This window comes from Belonocnema kinseyi, chromosome 4, assembly GCF_010883055.1.
Source record: "Belonocnema kinseyi isolate 2016_QV_RU_SX_M_011 chromosome 4, B_treatae_v1, whole genome shotgun sequence".
Classification (NCBI taxonomy): domain Eukaryota; kingdom Metazoa; phylum Arthropoda; class Insecta; order Hymenoptera; family Cynipidae; genus Belonocnema; species Belonocnema kinseyi.
Genome location: NC_046660.1, coordinates 42481039 through 42504861, shown reverse-complemented (window position 1 = coordinate 42504861; position 23823 = coordinate 42481039). Strand labels below are relative to the sequence as shown.

At 24.1% G+C, this 23823-nt stretch overlaps 1 protein-coding gene across 6 annotated transcripts in view; it reads right to left on the bottom strand.

Annotated features, from left to right (window-relative positions):
• The window catches only part of LOC117170703 (luc7-like protein 3), a 42014-nt gene that overhangs the window by 17053 nt on the left and 1138 nt on the right, over positions 1 to 23823 (bottom strand). For 5 of the 6 annotated variants that reach the window (XM_033357688.1, XM_033357691.1, XM_033357689.1 and 2 more), the window contains exons 2-5: positions 17558 to 17806; positions 13914 to 14120; positions 7224 to 7400; positions 3496 to 3749 (exon numbers count right to left, since the gene is read on the bottom strand). In XM_033357688.1, coding sequence (XP_033213579.1) covers positions 3496 to 3749; positions 7224 to 7400; positions 13914 to 14120; positions 17558 to 17806 — 887 coding nt within the window. The remainder of the gene's footprint in view (positions 1 to 3495; positions 3750 to 7223; positions 7401 to 13913; positions 14121 to 17557; positions 17807 to 23823) is intronic. The other variant, XM_033357693.1, reaches the window with a different exon arrangement.

Sequence of the window (23823 nt, the reverse complement as noted above, 5' to 3'; positions counted from 1 at the left end):
ATTGTAATCAAGAAGAAAAAATTTTTAAACAAGGAGATTAACTTTCAAAGAAAAACATCATGTTCAAAAAAAAAAAAAATAGATTTTTTTTTTAAATACGTGAATTTTAAACGAAACAGTTGAATTTCCAATTAAGAGGCAATTTTTCCGCCAAATTGGCGAATATTGAAACCAAAGTAATACTATTCTACAAAAAAGATTTTTCAAAACATACATTAATTTTTCAACCAAATACTTCGATTTTGAACTAAAAATGATCATTTCTCAACAACAAAAGGATTAGTTAAATTTTCAGTTGGAGAAATTAATTTGCAACCAAACTGATGAATTTTTAACTAAAGTGATGAAGCCTCAACTAGAATAATTAAATTTTAAATTAAAAAATTAGTTTTAAACTAAAACAATGAATCTTCAAATGAAATAGTTAAACTTTCAACAAATTTTGAAATAAAAAAGATAATTTTTCAACCAAAAATTGAATAATTACATTTTCAGTCAAAAAAAAAAAGAATGTTTAACCAAACAAATGAACTTTTTACTAAAATTATGGCATATTAAACTGGAATAGTATTTTCATTTTAAGTTAAAAGAAAAAAATTATTTTCTAGAATAAAATAAGCAAATTTTCCATATAAAAGCTCATTTTTTAAGTAAAGAAAATTTAAATGTTTATTTTACAATTAAGCAAATTCATTTATAACATAAAAGATTAATTTTTATTTAAAATGATAAATATTTAACTGGAATACTTAAATTTCCAACCGGAAGAAAAAAATTTTAAACAATGAGATTAACTTTCAAAAAGAAAAAAAAACATTATCTACGAAAACAAGTAGGTTTTAGATTTTAAAAAGTTGATTTTCTACCAAAAAAGTAGTTCTTTTTTTAAACAAAATGCGTGAATTTTGAACGAAATAAATTAGTTTTAGATTAAAAAAAAACAAATATACATTCAACTTGTTATATTTTGAAATAGAAATGTTAAATTTCAACCCAAAGTGGAACGGTTAAATTTTCAGCTGAGAAAACTAAATTAAGTTTAATAAAAATTCATCTTTTATGTTATAAATAAATTTGCTTGGTTGAAAAATAAGCTCTTTTCATCAAAATTAATTTTTTTATTGAAGATTTATCATTTATATTAAAAATTCATTGCTTTGCTTAAAAAATTAGCTATTTCATTGAAAATTTGTTTCTTTTTTTGTAGAAACAATTAATTTATTTAAATTAAAATGGAAATACTGTTTCAGTTGAATATTCAATAATTTTAGTGAAAACATTTATTTGTTTCGTTAAACATTCTTTTTTTTTGACTGAAAAATGTAATTATTTAATTTTTGGTTGAAAAATTATCTTTTTTCTTTAAAAATTCGTCGAATTCGTTGAAAGTTCAATTATTTCATTTGAAGATTCATTGTTTTAGTTTAAAACTATTTTTTTTTATTTAAATTTTAATTATTCTAGTTGAGGAGTCATCATTTTAGTTCAAAATTCATCAGTTTGGTTGCAAATTAATTTCTCCAACTGAAAATTTAACTAATCCTTTTGTTGTTGAAAAATGATAATTTTTAGTTAAAAATCGAAGTATTTGGTATTTTGAAAAATCTTTTTTGTATAATAGTATTACTTTGGTTTCAATATTCGCGAATTTGGCTGAAAAAATGCCTCTTTTAATTGAAAATTCAACTGTTTCGTTTAAAATTTACGTATTTAAGGGCATGTGACACAGCTAAATACCTATATTACCGACCTCACTTTTTGGGTTCACTGAATGTTTTTTTGAACCTAAGAACTTTTTTTGTAAATAAAATATCGAGCTGAAACTTTGGAAGATTTATTAGAGTACAATAAAGTACGTTTAAGTACTGCATTTTGGAAGGAACTTCACTGAAAATTATTTCATCTTTTTTCTGAAGCTCAACATTTTTTGAACGTTCGAACTTTTTTTATACATAAAATATCGGTCTCAAACTTTGAGAAATGCAAGAGCCGAAAGAAAACTACGTTTAAGTACAAAGCTTAATAATAAAAGATGTAAAAAAATATATTTCAACAATCAATTCCAACGGCATCAGCCGGTAACGATGTACACGAAAAAACGAAACCTGGCGGCCACTAGACGAGGCTCTAGAGAGTTCGTATTTTCGTGTACAACGTTACCGGCTGATGCCGTTCGAATTGATTGTTGAAACATATTTTTTTACATCTATTATTATTAAGCTTTGTACTTAAACGTAGTTTTCTTTCGGCTCTTGCATTTCTCAAAGTTGGAGACCGATATTTTATGTATAAAAAAAGTTCGAACGTTCAAAAAATGTTGAGGTTCAGAAAAAAGATGAAATAATTTTCAGTGAAGTTCCTACCAAAATGCAGTACCTAAACGCACTTGATTGTGCTCTAATACATTTCCCAAAGTTTCAGCTCGATATTTCATTTACAAAAAAAGTTCTTAGGTTCAAAAAAACATTCAGTGAACGGAAAAAGTGAGGTCGGTAATATAGGTATTTAGCTGTGTCACATGCTCTTAAAAAAATCTATTTTTTTTGTAGAACATGATGTTTTTCTTTGAAAGTTAATCTCCTTGTTTAAAAAATTTTTCTTCTTGGTTACAATTTTCAAGTATTCCAGTTAAATTTTTTTTTAATAATTAATTATTTTAGTGAATAATCTTTCAATGAAGCTGTGTTACTGACTGAGTATTCACAGTTGTCGATCTGAGTGTAACTATCTAACAAGTTGCGACTTTTTCGCAAAAGGAAGGTGGCGGCGCTAGGGGCTTTTTCCAACTCCAAACTTTTCCGTCGCTTCGTCTGCTACAAGGCAGTCACGGAAAACTTAAAAGTATCGCTTTTTTTTACAAAATAATTACTCCAAGGGACCCAACCGATGTCGGCTCATATATTTTCTTTCTTCAAATTTTTATTGCGTCAGAGACTACTATTTACCCGTAAGTCAGCGCAAAAATATCAAAATTGACAAAAATGATTAAAATAATGAAAACTTGAGTTTTACTCTGATTAGAAGTAAACTCCCAGTTTTTAAATTAAATTCCCGGTAATTTCACGGTCAAAAAATCGCCACCCTGATTATACAGATTCATACAGTTAAATTAATAAAAATAAATAATTCTATTAATTAACAAAAATATTAAACTTTTGCTATAAGCGGTAGCATACTCGAGTTTAGAATTAAGAATAATTTGGCCGAACTAAAACGAAAAATAGTTATTATGGTTTTTACGTACATTTAATAATCTCCAGAATTTTCTGCATACTTTAAATATTGTATTGCCAAATGTAATGTATTTAAAGAGAAAGTGGAAAGTATTTCGAGAATAGGGAGAAATATGGAAATTAAACATTAATTCTAATTCTTAATATAATTTTAATTCTAAAAATCTAATTCTTGATATTAGCACATTTGAGAGATAAAATCTCGGTTGGAGATTCAACAAATGTATATTATAGAGGTGTAAATTGAAAAAGTGAATCATACCTGTTGACTGTGTCATGTCTGGGTTTTTCATCATCACGTCTTCGACGCTTGTCCCTGTCCCTTTCTCGGTCTCGATCCCTGTCTCTATCTCCTCTATCACCTCTGTCACCCCTTTCCCTATCCCTGTCACGATCACGGTCTCGATCTCTTTCCCCGTCCCTCCTTTTCCTTTGTTGTTCCTCATTTTCGCGCGCCTTTTTCCTCTCTTCGTCCCTTTTTTGCTCCTTCTCGTCCCTCGCTTTCTCCCTTTTCGCCTAGAAAAGATTATCTTTGCTTATTCCCTGCTAAAAAAATTACCTTATATTTTTCAGGGTTGCTGCAAAATTTCAATTTCGAAATTCTCTGACTTTCCCTGAAAGTTATAATTTTTTTTTCAGGTATGACAACAACCTGAATTTTTAACAAAAAAGATGAATGTTCAAACAAAAAGATTAATTTTATACCAAGAACGACGTCTTTTTTAACAAAATAGATGAAGTTTCCACTACAATAGATAAATACCGAGTTAAATAAATTAATTTTTAACCAAAAAAAAAAGAATTTTCAGCAAAATAATTAAATGTACAAAACAGAGAGACGAATTTTTAATCAAGAAGATTAATTTTCTAACAATACATACGAATTTTCGTGAAAACACATGAATTTTGACCCAAACAGTTGAGTTTTTAATTCAAAAAGATAAATTTAGAACAACAAATTAAAATTAAATTTTCAGGTAAAACAATTCATTAAAAAAAAAGAATTTTCAACAAACTGGTTAACATTTCAACCAAAGAGATAAATCTAAAAAAAAAAACATTTGTTAACAAAATTGTAATAGTTGATATTTTCACCTAAACAGATTTTTATTTTGAATTATAAACTGTTGAATTAAACCAAAATACGTATTTTCAATAAATTAGTCAAATTCTTAAACAAGACATAACAATTTTCAAACAAAAAATACGAACTTTGCACAAAAATTTGAGTTTTCAATCGAAAAATAAAAATTTTTAACAAAATGCATTTTTAACCAAATAGTTGAATTTTCGACGACAAAAAGTGAATTTTCATCAAGAACATTAATTTTCGACCAAAAAAGACGAATTTCCAACCAAAAAAAGATAAATTTTCGAAAAAAATGGAAGTGCTATTTACAGTAAAAAAATATAGTGGAACACATGGTTATATTTTTAACTAAAAAAAAAATACATTTTTAATAGGAATCGGAACAGTTAAATTTTCATTCAAATCATTATTTTCAATGAAACAAAAGATTTTTCAAGAAAACAGTTCAATTTTCAACCAAAAAAATTAACTTTTAAATAAAATGACGATATTTCAACCAAAATATAAATGAATTTTTCACCAAAGAGTTGAATTTTCAACCGAAGATTAATTTTGTAGAAAAAAAAAATTCCAATAAAATACATGAATTTTCAAAGAAAAAAGGTAAATCTTCAACCTAAATTAGAATAGTTAAATTTTCTGTTACAAAAATTCATTTTCAACCAAATAGTTGATTTTTCAAACAAAAGGATTAATTTTATACCAAGAAAGACGTCTTTTTTAACAAAATAGACGAAGTTTAAATTACAATAGATAAATGTTGAATTAACAAAATTAACTTTTAACCAAAAGAACAAGAATTTGCAGCAAAATAATTAAATTTCCAAACAGAGAGATTAATTTTTAACCGAGAAGATTAATTTTTTACCAACAAATATGAATTTTCGTCAAAATACATGAATTTTAAACCAAATAGTTGAGTTTTTAACTTAAAAATATCAATTTAGAACTAAAGAATTTACATTTTCAGTTAAAACAATTCAGTAAAAAAATTTGCACAAAACAGTTGAGTTTTCAATCGAAAAATTAAATTTTTTAACGATAAAGTTAATTTTAAACAGAATCATTGAATTGAATTTTTTTAAAATACGACTTTTCAACCAACTAAATAAATTTAAAACAAAAATTTCAAGCAAAAATGGAATAGTTACGTTTACAGTCACAAAAACTATTTTTCAATCAAAAAAGAAACGAATTTTCGAGAAATTAGGAAGATACAATTTCAAACCAAAATAGAATAGTTAAATTTTCAACTAAAGATACATTTTTAATTAAAAAAAAAAAGAATATTCAAATTTTCAGTTAAAATTGTTTCAATACAAAAAAAACGAACTTTTAAGAAAATAGTTTAATTTTCAGCCAAAGAAATTAATATTAAACTAAAATGATGACCTTTGACAAACAAACGAAAAATTTATTTTTAGTCAAATAGTTGAATTTTCGACAAAAAAAGAATAAATTTTCAGCAAGAAGATTAATTTTCTATAAAAAGAAATTAATTAATTTTGATGACGACTCTTCACACACAAAAAATATTACTTTTAAACAAAAAGTTGAATTATCAACCGAAATGATGAATTTTCTACCGAAAAACGTTTTGAAACTAAATATGTACATGAATTAAAAAAACACATTTCCACCTAAAATAGGAAAGTTAAATATTCAGTTACAAAAATTCATTTTCAAACAAACAATTATATTTTAAACTAAAAAAAAAAAAAAAAAAAAAAAAAAAAAAAAAAAAAAAAAAAAAGATTTATAACAAGAATCGGAACAGTTAAATTTTCATTCAAAACATTATTAACAAAAAAAGGTAAATCTCCAACCTAAAATAGAATATATAAATTTTCTGTTACAAAAATTCATTTTCAACCAAATAGTTGATTTTTCGACAAAAAAAAACAATGAATCTTTAACAAAGAAGATTAATTTTCTAACAAAAAAGTCGAATTTAAAAAAAAAAATAGAAGTCATATTTTTATTTTAAAAAACTTAATTTTTAACCAAAAAGAAATGCGAATTTCTATAGTTAAATTTTTAACAAAATAATCAAATTTTCAACCAAAACGATAATTTTTATCACGAACATGATTAATAAAAAAGGGACTTATCTATTTATAAGAAAATATCATTTTTTAAATAAATACAGTTGATTTTTCAACGAAAGAAGATGCATTTTTAACCAAACGTGAAATAATTCCATTTTCAGTTTAAAAAAAAAACTTTTAATTAAAAAAAGTATATTTTCAAATAAAATTAATTGTCAACAAATTAGTCTTTCCAACCAAGAAGGGTGATATTTACTAAGTAGTTGATTTTTCGACCAAAAAACATGAAATCTCAATTAAAAATGTAGTGGTTGATATTTCAACCAAAGAATATTTTTATTTTAAGCCAAAAACAGTTTCATTCTAGAAAAAAATGAAGAATCTTTTTGACAAAAGAGATGAACTTATAAATCAAAAAGACGAATTTTCAATCACGAAAGATTTTTCATTCGATAAAGAATAAAAAAGAATTCAAAATATTGTACTTTCAAGCCAAAGACCAAAATTTCTACAAAATAGTTAAATTTTCAAACAAAAAATATTATTTTTAACAAATAAAATATATTTCAACCGAAGAGTTAAATTTTTTACCAAAATAGTTTAACTTTTAACCCAAAAAGGTGAAAATTCATTTAAAAAAGTTGAATTTTCATAGAAAAGAATGACTTTTTAGCAAAAATTTGTGAATATTGAACAAAATAATCCATTCATCTTCAACTGCAGTTTATAGAAAGTTCCCTGACTCTTCTAGGTATTCCTTGGCCAGTTTTTACTTCCCTGACTTTTCAAAATTCCATGGCCTGCTGTCGCAACCCTAATTTTTTGAATAAATAATAATAGTTTTTTTCTTACCATAATTTCCTGAAGAGCACTTTTCAACCTGGCATAACCTACGTGTTGCTTTCCCATAAGATGGTCGTCTATTCGTTGCTGAGCGTCTCCAACAATGAGGAAGGCACCACACACGTCACATACTTCCATTTGTTTTTCCTGAGCTGCTGCCAATTCTGCAGTCTGTAAAAATAAAATCTAATTTATAATAGACAGAGGCCTTAAATTCCTTATCTGATAGAATATAGAGACCAAAGGGTACTTTATGGCACTCCAATGCGGTACTTAATTTGCGCTCAACAAGTAACAAATTCATTAGACTTTAAAATAATTCATGTTAAATTCAAAAGAATTCAAAGAAATTAAAAAAATGTGAATAAGAAACTTCCATTCTAAATGAATTAAAAACAAAATAAAATGAATTGAAAACAATTGGAAAATTTAAAAAAAGATTTACGGAATTCAGTAACTTTGAAATGAGCTTAAAAAATGTCAAGGGAATCAAAAGAATTTGATGAAATTCCTAAGAATTTAAGATGAGGTTAAAAGACTTCAGGATCAATTAAATAAAAACTTAATATTCAAAAGAATTCCAAAGAATTTAGGGTAAAAGAATAAGAATTCAGGGTAAGTTCCAAAAAAATAATTTCAAATCTCTTCGAATCTTTGAAATGCTTCTAATTTATAATCAAAAAAGAATTCAAATTGATTTGAAATAATTTTAAAATCGATAAAATCCCATTAGTTTCAGTAAAATTTGAGTGCATTTAAAAGAATTTAAGGAAAATTAGAAGAATTCGATAAAATTCATTAAAAAATCAAGCTGAACTTAAAAGCATTCAAGTGAATTGAAAATATGAAAAAAATATGAAAAAAATTGAATTAAGTAAATTTGAAATTACTTCAGAAAAATTAAACAGAATTAAAAAGAATGATATAGAACGCCTAAGAATTCAAGGTGAGTTTTAAAGACTTTAAGATGAATTAAACAAAATCTTGTTCAAAATCCATTGAATTGAGGAAATTTGAAAGAATTCAGGATAAATACGAATTCCAGGTAGCAAAACTACTAATTTCTAACCAAAAATGTGACTAGTGATTACAAAACAATTCCAAAGAATTAAAATGAATTATAAGTAATTTAAAAAATTCCTTAAAATTATTAAAACCCCTGGAAAATCCTAGGAATCATTTAACAGGGTGTCCAGTGATTCCCAGGAAAAAAATGCAAGGTCTTTTCAGGTTTTCCAGGTGAAGAAATCAAATTTTTTCAGGTCTCCTTTTTTACATCAAATAATAAAATATACGTTTGTTATATATCTAAAAGATAAAACAGTAATTTTTGTAATGGCCAACAATTTCAGAAGAAAGCAGAATCATAAATAAACAACTTACTAATTTTTTTGCGAACATAAATCGTTTTTGTGATATTTTTGGGAATATTTTAAAATCTTTGTAAAGTTTTTGAAATCCTTGAAATTTTTCTAATCTATGTGAAATTTTGAAAACTTTTGCATTTGATTGAAATCATTTAAATCTTTGCAAATGTTTTGAAACCTTTTGAAATTGTAAATGTTCTGAAATCTTTTACATAATACTACTTTTTTTTAAATCTTGAAATCTTTTGAAATACTAGTTAAATCTTTCTTACATATTGTGTATTTATTTTAAATTACTGGAATATTTGAGTATTTTTAAAATCTTCAAAAAAAAAATGTTGAAATCTTTGAAAATCTTTGAAACGTCTCTTGGAATCTTGTGAAGGTGTTAAAATCTTTGTGAAATCTTTTGAAATCTTCTACATGAATTTGAAATCGCTTAAAATCTTTAAAATAGTTTGAAATCTTTATACAATTTTTCAGAACTATTTGAAACATTTTGTATTTATTTGAATTCTTTAAAATACTTCACAATGTTGGTAAAATATTTGAAATCTTTGTGAAATTTTTTGAAATCTTCTAAACAAATGTTTGTGAAATCTTTTGTTTTCGTTTGAAGTCGTCGAAATGTCCCGAAGTCTTAGAAATCTTATTTTCTACAAACTTTGTTTAAATCTTTAAAATCCATGGAATCTTTTGAAGGTTTTAAAATCGTTGTGAAACCTTTTATACACATTTGAAATTTTTGAAATCTTTAAAATAGTTTAAAATCTTTATACAATTTTTCTGAACTGTGAAACATTTTGTATTTATTTAAAATCTTTAAAATCCTTCAAAATGTTGGTAAAATATTTGAAATATTCGTGAAATTTTTTGAAATTTTCTAACGAAATGTTTGTGAAATCATTCTGAAATCTTTTGTATTTGTCGAAATCTTTGTGAAATGTTTTGAAATATTCTAAAAAATTTTAAATTATTTAAAACCTTTGAAATGTTTTGATATCTGGTGTACTGTACCCTTTTTGAAAATTTTGAAATTCTTATATTCTTTGACATCTCTACAAAATTTTGATGAAATCTTTGTAAAATCTTTGGTATTCATTTGAAATCATTAAAATATTTGTAATCTTTTGAAAATTTCTAAAAAAATGTTGTGAAATCTTTTGTATTCGTTTGAAATCATTGAAATATTGGAAATCTTTGTGAGATCTTTTGAAATATTCTAAATAATTTTAAATTATTTAAAATCTTTGAAATCTTAGTGAAATATTTTGTAATCATTTTAAATAATTAAAACATTTGTAAAATCTTTCTTCAATCTTTGTTCGTGAAATCTTGTGTGTTCGCTTGAAATCACAGAAATCCTTTGAAATCTCAAGTTTATTGAAACCTTTTAAAATTGATTTAAATCTTTGAAATATGGTGTAATATACGCTTTTTGGGATAATTTAAATTCTTGAAATCTTGTAAAATCCTTTTGAATTCTTTGAAATATTTGTGAAATCTTTTGTATTCTTTTAAAATCATTAAAACATTTGTGAATATTATTGAATACTAATTAACACATGGGTTATTATATTATTATTATTATTTTTTTTTTTTTGAAATTCCGTTAGGGACCAAATTTTGAAAATAGGGTACTTTAGGGACTTTAAATGAATATAGAATTCTGAGGAACATAATTCAAGGTCTTTTAAAGGTCAAGAAATCAAGTTTTTCCAGGTCTCCTCATTTGACATTAAATAATGAAATAAACTTTTGTTATATAAAAAAATAACCCATTTCATGTTTTATTGACCAACAATTTCTAAAGAAGGCAAAACCACAAATAAACAAATTCATCATTTTTTTCGCGAACATAAATCATCTTTGTGAAATCATTGGAAATATGCTTAATGCTTTGTAAAGTCCTTTAAACTATTAGAATATTTGTGTAAGCTTGAAATTTCTGTGCGATTTTTTAAAACTCTTTTGGAATGTTTTTAAACATTTGTAAAATCCTTGAAATCTTTCTTAGACCTTTGCTTGCGAAATATTTTGAAATCTTCTCAAATATGTTGAAAACTTTTGAAATCACTTCAAATCTTTGAAATGTTTTGAAATCTGATGAACTGCACCCTTGTTGAAATCTTTGAAATTCTTGTATCAGGGTGACCGTTTTAATCAAAGTACAAAATTCTCGATCTTTTTCCGGTTCGCAAATATTTTTCCTAGTCAATAAAATTTTTAAAGTCGAAATATAAAGCTAAACAGTAAAAGTAATAAAAAAAGAACAAACTAAAGCATTTAAGGTAGAAATCTTGAATTTTTAACTTTTAAAATTGAAGGTTAAAAGTTTTTTAATTAAGAAATTTTCTATTGAATTTTTCAATAATTTATACGTATAAACTGCAAAATTAAGAATTTTTAACATTCATAAATTATAGAGTTCAAAGATTTAGATTAAGTTCCAAAAATATAAATCCAGATTAACATTTTATAAATAGTCTACATTAAATAATCAATCAATTAACTTGAAAAATGGTCAAAAATATATTATTCAGTTATTTTAGCCCATTAAATATTTTAAAATTTAAATTTTTTTCAACTTAAAACTTCTTAAATTACAATTTAAATTATTTTCATTTTAAATAGTTCGGTTAAATAATTCGGTGCAAATACTCACAACCTAATTTAAAACAAAATGTGCAGTTTACAAACAATTTAGAAGCTTTTTAAGAATTGTAAAAGGCTTCAAACGAATAAAAACATTTTCTTAAAATTCCTAGGAAAATTGAAAATGATTCTTCATTTTTTAAAATTATTTGAACGGAATATTCAAAAAGATTTTAAGAGAATTCCAATAATATTAAAAACGACCCAGGAAGAATTTTTATTAAGTGTAAAATATGTTTAGAAGTTCTGAAATTTTTTTTAAAAACTTCATTTAAATTAGTTGATATCATTTTAAGTTTTTAATTAATTTTGAATCTTTTCAAAACTTCTTAAAATTACTCAAATTTTTGTACAAATAATACGTGTTAAATTATTATTTACACATCAAAGTTCAACAATTTCGCCTACAAATTAAACATTTTATTAAGTAGAACAATACAAATTTTAACGCTAAAATGTTAAAAGCTTTTCGAAATTTTAATAATGCAGAGCTTTTTATGTCAAACAATTAGGTTTGAAATTGCTTACTTTTAAATATTTAGCTTCAATTTAGTCTTCTTAAATTACAAGTCAAATATTGCTAAATATTAAATGATTATCCTTTTTCTTAATCAAAATTCTTTAAAATCAAATGGGTTAAAAAATTAATAATTTAAACTGAAACAATATTTTTAATTTAATAAAAGCCTTTAATTACGAATTAATTACGAATCTGGAAATTCTTTAACTCTCAACGGATTTAGAATTGTTTTATCAAATCAATTATTGTTCAGTTTTTAATACTTAAAGTACAGATCCATTTTAAAAATCTAAAATAAAGAATTTTTCAGTTAAAATATTTTCGAATTACGTATTACAAACTGAATGATATCATAATTGAAAAAGATATCAATTCAACTAATTATTTTAAAAACTGTTGAAATCGAACTTGGACAGATTTTTCTTTTGAAAATTTGTAAAATTCCCGGCCAAGAAATAAATTCACTGTTATTTCCCGGTCTCAGAAAATTCCCGGTTTCCTGGTCCAGCGGCCACCCTGTTGTATTCTATTGGAATCATTATCAAATTTGGAATATTGAAATTATTGAAAATCTTCTGAACTCTTTGAAACATTTTGTATTTATTTGAAATCTTTAAAATCCTTTAAAAAGTTGGTGAAATATTTAAAATCTCTGTCAATTTTTTTGAAATTTTCTAAAGAAATATTTGTGAAATCTTTCTGCAGTCTTTTGTATTCGTTTGAAAAACCTAGAATATTTGAAATATTTGTAAAACTTTTCTGTCATTTTTTGTAGACTTTTAAAATCACTGGAATATTTGAAATCTTTTTTTAAATCTTGTGAAATCTTCTAAAAAAATTTAATATCCTTTAAAATATATGAAATGTTTTGAAATCTGTTGTAATGTACGCTTGTTGAAATCGGTTAAGTCCTTGAAAGCTTTGAAATTTATGAAAACTTTTCGAAATCGGAAATATTTTTGAAATCTTTCTTTATTACTTTTTCTTGAAATATTTTCGACTCGTTCGAAATCATTAAAATCTTCTGAAATTTGTTGAAACCTTTTGAAATCATAGAATGTCTTTTAAATATTTTGAAATCTTTATGAAGTATTTGTAATATTTGCGAAGTCTTTCTGAAATCTATTAAATTAGTTTGAAATCACTGTAATATTTAGACATTTTGTAAAAAAAAACTTGAAATCGTTTAAAATCTTTGACATATTTTGAAATTAGGTGTACTGCATTCTTGTTGGAATCTTTAAAATTCTTGTATTCTTTTAAAATCTTTATGAATTTGTTATGGTATCTTTAAAACTTTTGTGAAATCTTTTAATACATCATAAAAAATTTGGAAATTGTTTTAAATCTTTGTAATATTTTGAGATGTTCGAAATCTTTGTGAAATCTTTCTTAAATCTTTGTTTGTAAAATCTTATGTAATCGTTGATATTATTGCATTAATTGAAAGCTCTTGAAATCTTCTAAAATGATTTAAAATATCTAGAAATAGTTTCAAAACTTTGAAATTTTTTTAAATATTTGTGAAATGTTCGAAATATTTTTAAATGTTTGAAATATTTTTTAATATTTCGTAACCTTTTTCAAGACTCAAAAACAGAGTGGTCAACCTCTCGAAAAATCCTTTTTATGGCCATAACTCATTCTAATTCTGAATCCGAATCAACATCGAAATTTTCAACTAATAATTTTTGTAAGCTGTAAGTTGAATACCAGAACTATATTACTTCTATATTAGCGAAGAAGTAAAAAATTATAGAATAATTCAAAATATGAAAGTTTGTTATTTTCAATCTATAAAATAATTGGTAGCCAACAAAAATGGCATTGAAATCTCTTTATTTATTCTATAAAAAGCAAAAGATAAATTATATCTTGATAAATAAAAAAACTTTTCAGCAGCAAGATTTTTTCTGAACGAGACGTTTCTTTCATAATAGACTCAAAGATATAAATAACTCTCGACATTTCAATAAACTTACTGTTTGAAAGGCGAACAAAAAATAATTCAAATTCAAGGTTCTCTTGAAAAATTCAAGGAATTTTCCAGGTTTACGAAGTTTAAAAAAAAATTAAAGTAAAATTCCAGGTTTTCAAGAAAGCTGGACAAAATTTCTAAAATTAATGGCAATTAATAATATTTTATAAAATGAATACCTGGTTATAATGACTATTATCGTTAGATTTACGTAGGGTTTCTCTCTCTTCTTTAAGCTGGTCGCAAAGACGCATAAGTCCCTGAGCCTGCTCCACATTGCCCTGTATTCCACTCTGTTCAGCTTCCTCTACAAGTTTATTAATTTTTTCATTCAGCAAAGCAATTTGCTCTTCGTTCCTTTGCGTCTGTGCTGGCGTTAAAGTGGGCTGAAAAAAGAAAAAAAGGAATATTAAATATGGAAGATAGCGTTCATAAAAAGAATTTGAAAAGTAGAATAGAATCTATCTTAGGCCTCGGACTCACTACTTTAGGGATAACATAAATATGATAAAATAATTACAATCAAATGATATTTATGGATAAAAATATGGTAAACAGTATCACAATTTTTTTTTAAATAGCGTCAAAATAGTGTCATAAAACTGTTCAATTTTTAAAAATGAACTTCAATGTTGATTTAAAATGTTATTCTTTATTGTATAAATTATCAAGATTCATATTTTTTATGGCAGGATTCCAGCCTGTTCCGTTTTTCTTATTTTTATACTTGAATGTGAACTGAATTAATATAATCCAATAAAAAAATCCTACGATTTTTTGTTGAAACTTCATTCTTCTCGATTGAAATGTCTACTATTAAATGTTTCGTTACAAAATTAAAATTTTTAATTAAAAAGGTTGTTTTTTTAGGTTCTAAGTTAAATTTTTTTTTATATAAAAATTCGTATTTTTAGTTTGATAATTCAACAATTTGATTTAATTTTTTTTCTTCTTGACTAAAAATTGTTTTTTTTTTCAAAATTTAACTATTTTGTTAAACATTATTCTTTTAGGTTTGAAGATGTATCTCTTTCTAGAAAATATTTCATCTTCTTTCATTAAAAATGCAACTGTCTGGTTATAAATAAACTTTTTCGATGAAAATACTCACTTTTGGGTTAGAAATTCATCTGTTTTGTAGAAAATTCCTATTTTCGGATCGAAAATTATACAATTTGGCAAAAAAATTTAATTACTTTGTTAAAAATTTATGTACTTTGTTAGAAATTCGTTTTAGTTCAAATATCACCTACTATATTTTTCGTTGAAAATTCATCTTTTTAGATTAAAAATTCAACCCCATGGTTAAAAGTTGAACTAGTTTCTTAAAAGATAATTTTTTTTTTAAGATTTATAATTTTAGTTGGGGATTCGTTTTTGTTTGGTTATAAAATTTTTTTTAAAACCATTTTTTGTTAAAAATTTGTCTTTTTTAGTTTAAAAACTCAAATATTTGGTTAAAAATATTAAGAAACCAAAAATATATACACTAGAAATTAATTAAATAAAATTTGAACTGGCAGCCCATCCACTGTTCAAAATATTAAGCAGAACATTGATTTAATTTGTGGAAAATTCGTATTTTCCGGTAGAAAATTCCACTTTTTAGTTAAAAATTGTCTTTTTTGGTAGAAAATTAATCTTTTTGCTTGAAAATTTAACTATTTGGTGAACATACATGTATTTGGTTGAAAATACGTATTTTTTTGGTGGAAAATTAATTTTTTGTTGAAAATTCAACTGTAGAGATAAAATTTTACCCTTTTTGGTTATATTCTACTGTTTATTTCTTTAATATTAAAATCTGCATTAGATTAAATATCAATTATTACATTTTTTGGTTGTAAATTAATATTTCGAGGTTAAAAATGCTACTGTTTTATAGAGAATTACTTTCATTGGTTTCAAAATTCAACAGTCTTTTAGAAAAATTGATTTCTTTTTATAGCAAAATAATTTTTTTAACTAAAAATTTAACTATTCGTTTTTTTGTTTGTTCAAAATTGATCTTTCTTAGTAGAAAATTCACCTATTCATTTTAACATTCATGTATTTCTTTTAAAAATCGTATTTTTTTATACTAAATTAATCTTCTTGGTATGAAATTTAACTTTTTGGTGAAAACATTTGTATTTTGTTAGCAATTGATTTTTCTTGCCAGAAGATTTGTTTGTTTGGTTAAAAATACAATTGTATGGTTCAAAGTTTATCTATTTTAGTTGAAGGTTCAAGGATATAGTTGAAAATTCGTCTTGTTTTTTTGTTAAATCCAACTGTTTTTTTTTTTTTTTTTAATATTACATTGAAATATTTTTCTGTCCAGGGTGGCCGTTTTAATCGATGAAATAAATTCCCGGTTTTTTCCCGGTTCGCAAACATTTTTCACGGTCAATTAAATTAAAAAAATGGAACACAAGCTAAAAAAATTTTCACTTGAGGTAATAAAAACTGAGCTGCAAAAGAAAACACTCAAAGTGGAACTGTTAAATTTTGAACTCTTAAAATTGAAATTTTTTAAATTAAAAAATGTTGTATTCAAATGCTCAATAATTTACGCGTATAAAATTAAAGGTACTAACATTTTTCAATATAAAAAAATATAAATCCACGTTAAAATTTCAATTCTCTCGATTAAAAAATCATTCAATGAACTTTCAAAATTATATAACTTTAAGGAATTTTAAGCTAGAAACATTAAATATGGAAAAATGGACAATTTTTTAACTGAACACTTCTTAAATTAGAAATTCAATTATTTTCCTTTTAAACAGTTTAAACATCCTTGGAAAGCTTCAAAATTTTATTTTAAAATCTCGAGAAATCTACAAGTTGTTTTAAATTTTTAATTATTTTGGAGATTTTTTCAGAACTTCTAAATATCTGTCAAAATTAATTGATTTTTTTTCGACAATTTTCAGAAAATCCTGCAAATTTTAGAACATTTCTTCACAATTTGGATGTATAAATAACAATTGAACATTTATTATTTGCAGGCGAAATTTAAGTAATTTTAAGAGATATGTTTCACTTACCAATTAAGCATTTTTCAAATACAACAATTATCATTGTAACGTTCAAAGTTTAAAAGGCTTTTCGAAATTTTAACGATTCCAGGCTTTCTATGTCAAACAATTCAGTTAAAGACTCTTTACTTTTAAATATGTGTTTTCATTTTACTTGTCTAAAATAAAAATTCAAATATTGCTAAATATTCAATAATATTTTTTTAATTAAAAATTTCAAATTGAATGGGTTAAAAATTTAATAGTTTCGACTGAAACAACATTAAAACCGTTTAAGTTTTAATGTTAAAATCTGAAAATCCTTAAATTTTGAACTGGTTTAAAATCTTTTAACAAATCGTGTTTGTTCACTTTTTATTACTAAAGGTACAGAAAAATTAAAAAATGTATTTATTTATTAAATAAAAATGTTTTTATCTAGAATTTTCAACATCGAAGGCTTTTATTTTTTATTTGTTCAAGTATTTAAGAAAGCATTTAAAAATTCTTGAAATGAAAAATGTAAGCTTAAAAATAAAAATTTTAAATGGAAAATTTTTAAAGTAAAACAATTTTGAATTACGCATTGTAAACTAAATATTAGCATAATTGAAAAACATAAAAATTCAACTAATTATTAAAAAACTGTTGAAATCGTACCAGCCATTAAGACAATATGTCAATAATAATTAGTGCCATTGTTTCAAAATAGTCGCAAAATTGTGTAATCGCTAAAAAAAAAGTGTTAAATAGTGTTAAGAGTCCAAGGCCTGTTATCGGGAAAAGAATTTTTTTGCCTTAAAATATTATTTTGCAATTACCGCTTCTGTCCTTCCGATGAGGGCGAGCCTTTGTTTTCCTTTGACGATTTTGCGCTCGACCTCATTGAGCATACTTTGACAAAATCTGATGAACTCATCTTCGTACTGCTGCTTCCGGTACGAATAAGGAGCTTTTTCAAAAAGGTCGCGAGCTTCATCATCGTGCACTCGAGCGCAAGCACCCAGGTCTGCTCTTGTGTTTACAAAAAGGTCATGTGGACAGAATTTTACGAGGTAGAGCTTACAAAACTGTAAACAAAAGAACAGAAAATGACAATGTTATTTTAAAGAGATTTGCTCATTTTGTTAATAACAAAGTTGCAAGCACAAATATTTAATTTTTAATGTTTTCTCTAGCTAATCTAAAAAAATACAATTATTAAAAAGTGCATCTCGTCTTTTCCGAATAATTCTCGAAATTACGCGAAACAATTTGAAACTATTGTTGTCGGGAAACCCGTGTTTGTGATTGGATGAAACTTTTATTTTTGTGTGCAAATTAAAAAAAAAAGAGCGCAAACTTCAGGATTATGAGATATTTAAGGTTATCTAAATAATACCTTGAATAATAATAATAATTAAACGAGCAAAGGTGTCTAGCACTTCGGTATACAAAATGCAATGTGTAGATTTCTGAAGATTGCTAGAAAAGGAAGCTTTTTCGGAAATTTCAAAAAATAATATGGACGATTTAAGGGGGTTGCCAGGTTTCAGTGACCTTTTTTTCAACAACGTTTTTTTGTTATTTATTTCTATTTAACATTTAAAACTTTTGAGTATGTCGTAAGGCATGTCATTAACTAACGGAAAAAAATTTATTTTGTATGTTTCATCAATATCCGGCCAATTTCTGGGCGATCTGATGACGCTATGTTGAAAAACGGTCGCCATAATTTTTCAACTTTGCGTCATCTGAAACACAAAAACCAAAATTTTTTGTAAAGAGCACATAAATGGCTATAGTATGAACCTTAATTATGAAAAAATATTAATTAATAAACAAATTGTGAAAGTTTTTGTGATTTTTCGTTTTTTCTCACTTTTTTTAAACATTAACTAAATGAAATTGTTAATAAACATTAATGAAGAATCAAGACTGAAATTCATGCGATAGCCAAGGCTTTTCTGAATATTTTCAAAAAAATTTGAATGAAATCGGCCCAATAGATCGGCTGGAATCGTGGCGACGACCCCAAAAAAACGCGTTTCGAGATAAACGTGTTTGAAGTTTGAAGTACGAAAAATTGTGTGTTCCGAAAGCTTGAGGCCTTTCGAAGTAATTCATTTTTCAGCCACTTCTGATACGCTCTGAGGTCAAAAAGGGTTTCTACCTTATTTCTTAGGATACATAGGGACTGAAAAAGAAAAAAAATTCGATATTTTGAAAATTTCAAACCTGGCTAACCCCTTAAAACAAAAATTTTGAAATTAGCAAGATTATCAAGTTTCATAAAAGATTCAACAAAATTTAAGGGATATTTAGAAGTTTTAAAAAGATTTAAAATTAATTAATTTTGAAGCTTCTTAAAGATTTTGAAAAATTGCACAATACATTTTTTTATTCCTGGGAAAATTTAAACTGTTTTCTTTCTATTTAAAAAATAAATTTTAAAAGAAAACTGACAAAGATTTTAGAACAATCTTAATTATTTCCTAAAATTTCTAAAAAGAATGAGGACGATTTTAATGCAAAAATTTTCAATTAGCAAGATTGAAAAGTTTTATAAAAAAAAACTTTGATTCATAGAAAAATTTCAATTCATTATTTATTTTGAGAAATTAGTTTTAAATTATTATTTGGAAATATTTTCAAAATTACGTATCATAACACAATCTGGAAGATTTGACGGTAATTTCTTTAATTTTTTAGAAAAACTTCAGAAACGTTCGAATGATTTTAAAAGATTAAAAAGATTCGGAAAAAGTTAAGAAATAATTTGTAATTTGAAAAGATTTCCAAAAATTTGTAATGGAATGTAATTTTTTCAAAATGTCCGAACAAAATTCAAGATTTTTAAGAAGTTCAAAAGGCTTCAAGGAAATGAAAGAACTTTCTTGAGATTCCTTGGAAAATTCTTAGACTTTTTATTACATTTCTACAAAATTTCGAAAATATCTAGAAAATTTAAAGGTAAGTTTTTTTAAGATTAAAAAAATTTTAAGAATAGTTCCAGATTCGAGTCAGTTTAGAAGACATTTAGTTTCCAAACTTCTAAAAGACTTAAAAAAATCTGATAAAATGACGCAAATTTTTTCTAAAATTTGGAAAAATCCTGAAAACTAACAAAATTATACTTTTGGACATGTGAAATCTTCAAATTTTTTGTTGAATTTTCTCAAAAATCTTTTTGAAAATGCTGTATTTATATACCTTGAAAAAACTTCAAATAAACTTAAAAATAAATATTTAATTTGAATTAAAAATTATTTATTCTCTAAAATTATCATTTGGATGAGTTTTTTTTTCTTTCATGACAATTCTTTTTAGGTTAAAAATTTGGTCTTTTTGCTTTAAAAATTAACCCGCTGTGGTTGAAAATTCCATTGTATTACAGAAGATTAGCAATTTTTGGTTAAAAATTGAACTGGTAGAAACAAATTTTTTTGTGTTTCAGCTATTTGGTTGAAAATTAGTGTTCTTTGGGATGAAGTTAACTGCTTTTTTATTTAAAATTAAGATCTTTTATGGCTCAAGTATCATTTATGCATTACATTTTTCATTGAGAATACATGAATGACTTTCGTGGCTATTCTTAGTTTTTTTTTTAATTTTCTGAAATTTGGTAAATCGAAAAATGTTTTTATAAAAGAGAATATTTTTAAACATTGTTCATCCTTGGATGAATTATTTATTATTTTTAAGTTTTAAAAAGATTCTAAAATAATAAAAAATTTCAAAATATTTCTAAAAATTGTAAACAAAATGTACACTTTTGAAGATTGTGAAATCAAATTTTAAAGCTTTTAAGGATTTTTAAAGGTTTTAGGACAATAACATTTTATTGTTAAGATTGCAGGAACTATTAAAAGTGTTGTTTTTTTAGAAAGCATAATTTTAGGAAAATATTTGAAAACCTTTCAAATGATTTCCTAAAGTCTTGGAAAAAGCTTGAATAAGTTAAAGATATTTAGAAGTTTTTAAAAGTTAAAACAATAATTTTAAACTTAAAAAGAAAACAACAAAATTTAAAAACAAAGTTCAGACTTTTAATGATTAAAAAAAACTTTCGAAGCTTCTTAGGAATGTTGAAAGGTTCAATCTTCCTATGGAACTTTGATATATTCCCGCTAAGAGCAAAAATATAGCATTAAATATTTTTAAATTGTTTGAATGTTTAATTTATCATTCTTTTTTTCAAAATTTGAAACAGTTTATTTAGTAAGCTGAGTTTTCGAGAATCTAAAACATTTAAATAAGTTTAAAAACATTGTTGTTGCATCAGAAGTTATAGATAAGAATTATAATATATTTTATCTTTTTTTTAAGACTGTAGCTGAAAGTTTTTAGCGTTTTCTACTTGGATTTTATTTTATATTTCTTGAACTGAAAAAATTTAAATTTGCATTTCAAAGTTTTGAAGACCTTCGTTTCATTGATTATTATGATTGAATTATTGAATATATTATTCAGATTACCCTACATTTCACATAAACCGGAGGTGTTAGTTTTTTTCATTTTAAACATTAAAAAGATTCCAAATCACAAACAAAATTTTGAAATAATTTATAGAACTTCTAAAATCTACGTTGAAAATATAAATTTTCTCTCTAAAATTGCCTCTGAAAAAAAGTATTTTAGCTCACGTTAAGTAATTGAATTTTATACTATGTTTCTCGAAAGAAAAACATTAAATTTTGAATTCATCCCACAAGAGACAAATTTTCAACAAACAAAAAAACAGTTCAATTTTTTAACACGAAAATATGAATTTTCGACGAAACAGATGAATATTCTACCAAAAAAGATCAATTTTCAACCAGACAGTTCAATTTTAAACCAAAAAAGATGTTTCAGTCTTAAAAGAAAAAACTTCTCATACAAATTATAATTTTAGGGGATAAATAATTTTGAATGCAAAATAAAAATTTATTTTCAAGTTTATTGGTTGTCAAGAAAATTCATTTTTTCAAGTTTATTTGTTTTCAAGGTTTTATAAATTTATAATTTACCTAAGATTCTTGACAGAATTATAATTTTTTTCAGATGATCTCTGATTTGTCGAAAAAGTATATATTTTTTATTGTCAAGGATTTTAAAAAATTTTAAGAAAAATTCGAGTCAGTTTAAAATATATTTCGGACTTTTAAAAGATTGGACGATAAATATATTTTAAATTGACTTTTAAATCTTCCAGATATTTCCGACATTTCTAGAAACCTTTTTAAATTTTCTTTAAAAATTAATTTTGCAAGATAAAAAGTCACTAAAAATTGTCCATGAAATTTCAAGAAAAGTTTCTAAAAAATCATTAAAATTTTCAAAAATTTAAATTTTTTAAAAGTTTATTGGAAATAATTTCAAATTACTTTTTAAACATGTTCAAAACTTTTAAACCATCTAAATACCTTTTAAAATTATTCGAATTTTTCCAAAATTTCTCCTAAAAATCGTTAAATTCTCACTTCAAATTAATTTTTCAAAATAAAACATCATTTTTAATTTTCCTAGAAATCTTAAACATGTGTTTTTTATTTTTTTGAAACCGTTCATAATTCTTAGAATGCTTCTACATTTATTGTGTACGTAGACACTTCGTTTAAATTATTTGAGATGATTTAAAATTTTTTATTTTTTCAGACCTAAATATCTTTTCTACTTTTCTAGGAATTATAGGTGGTCATTATTGATTACATATCAAAATTCAACCACTTGAGTGACAAATTCAATTGTTTCTAACAAAACAACTAAAATTGTGACGCTCAAAGATTAGTTTTGAATGTTTGATTTATAATTGCTGATTTTAAATAAAAAATCAAATATGTTTAAATATTAGGCAACTGTGTTTTTTTTTAATAACAAAATTTCAAATTTTCGACTAGAACAATATTTTAAAGGTAATAAAAGCTTTAAATTATGAATATATTACATTTGTTAACTACTAAGACTTTCTAATCTGGAGATCCTTAAATTTTGAATTGATTTCGAATCGTCTTGTAAAATCAATTATTTGTTAATTATTTATCTGTTAATTTTTATCAACATTTTTTGTTTTGTTTTGAAAACCCTATGAATCAAAAATGAATAAAAAATGTATCAAAATTTATCAATTTTTTATCAAAAATTTTCAAATTAAGAATTTTAAATTAAATGCATTTAAACTGAAAAATTATAAATTTTTAAACTTTTATAAATTATAGAGATCAAAGATTCAAATCCCAAAATATAAATCGACGTTATCATTTTCAATGATATAAATTGAAGAATCAATCAATGAATTTAAAAATTTTCAAAATTATATCATGTTAAGAAATTTTAAGATAGAAACATTAAAATTTAAACGATTATATTTTGCTATTCAAATTGAAGAATTCTTAAATTAAAACTTAAATTATTTTAATTTTAAATAGTTTAAAAATCTTTAAAATGTTTCAAACATTTATTTTCACAATTTTAATTCATTACATTTTTGTTTCAGAAATTAGCATCTTTTAAAACGATTCGAATTTTTCTGAATAATTTTATTAAAATCCTACCAAATAAAAAAAAAACTTAAAATCTTCCATGATTATTTTTGATAATTCTGTCAATCTTTATAAATATTCTCTTAAAATTCATTTTTCAAAGTTCTTAAAGATCTTCTAAATTTCTTGTTCGAAATCTGCTAAAAGCTATATTCGATTTTAAATTAGACAGAAGACCATTTATAAATAAAAATTCAATAATTTGAGTTAAATTTTTTTTTTTAATAGAACAATTAAAATTGTAACTTTTAAAGTTTATTTTTGAATATTTAATTTAACTTAATTTAACCGACGGTTAAAATCAAAGTTGAACATATTTTTTCTCTAAATGTTTTTAAAATTCCCGATCAAAAAATAAATTCACTTTTATTTCACGGTCTCATAAAAATCCCAGTCATTTTTCGTCCAGCGGGCACCCTGACACTGTTATTGAAAAAAAATCTTTAAATGAAAACGGTACACTTAAAAATTATAATCCAAAATTGAAAATTTGTAAGTGAAATATTTTCAAATTACGCATTGTAAACAGAATATGATTTAAAAATATAAAATTTCTACTAATTATGAAAAAAAAATTTATATAA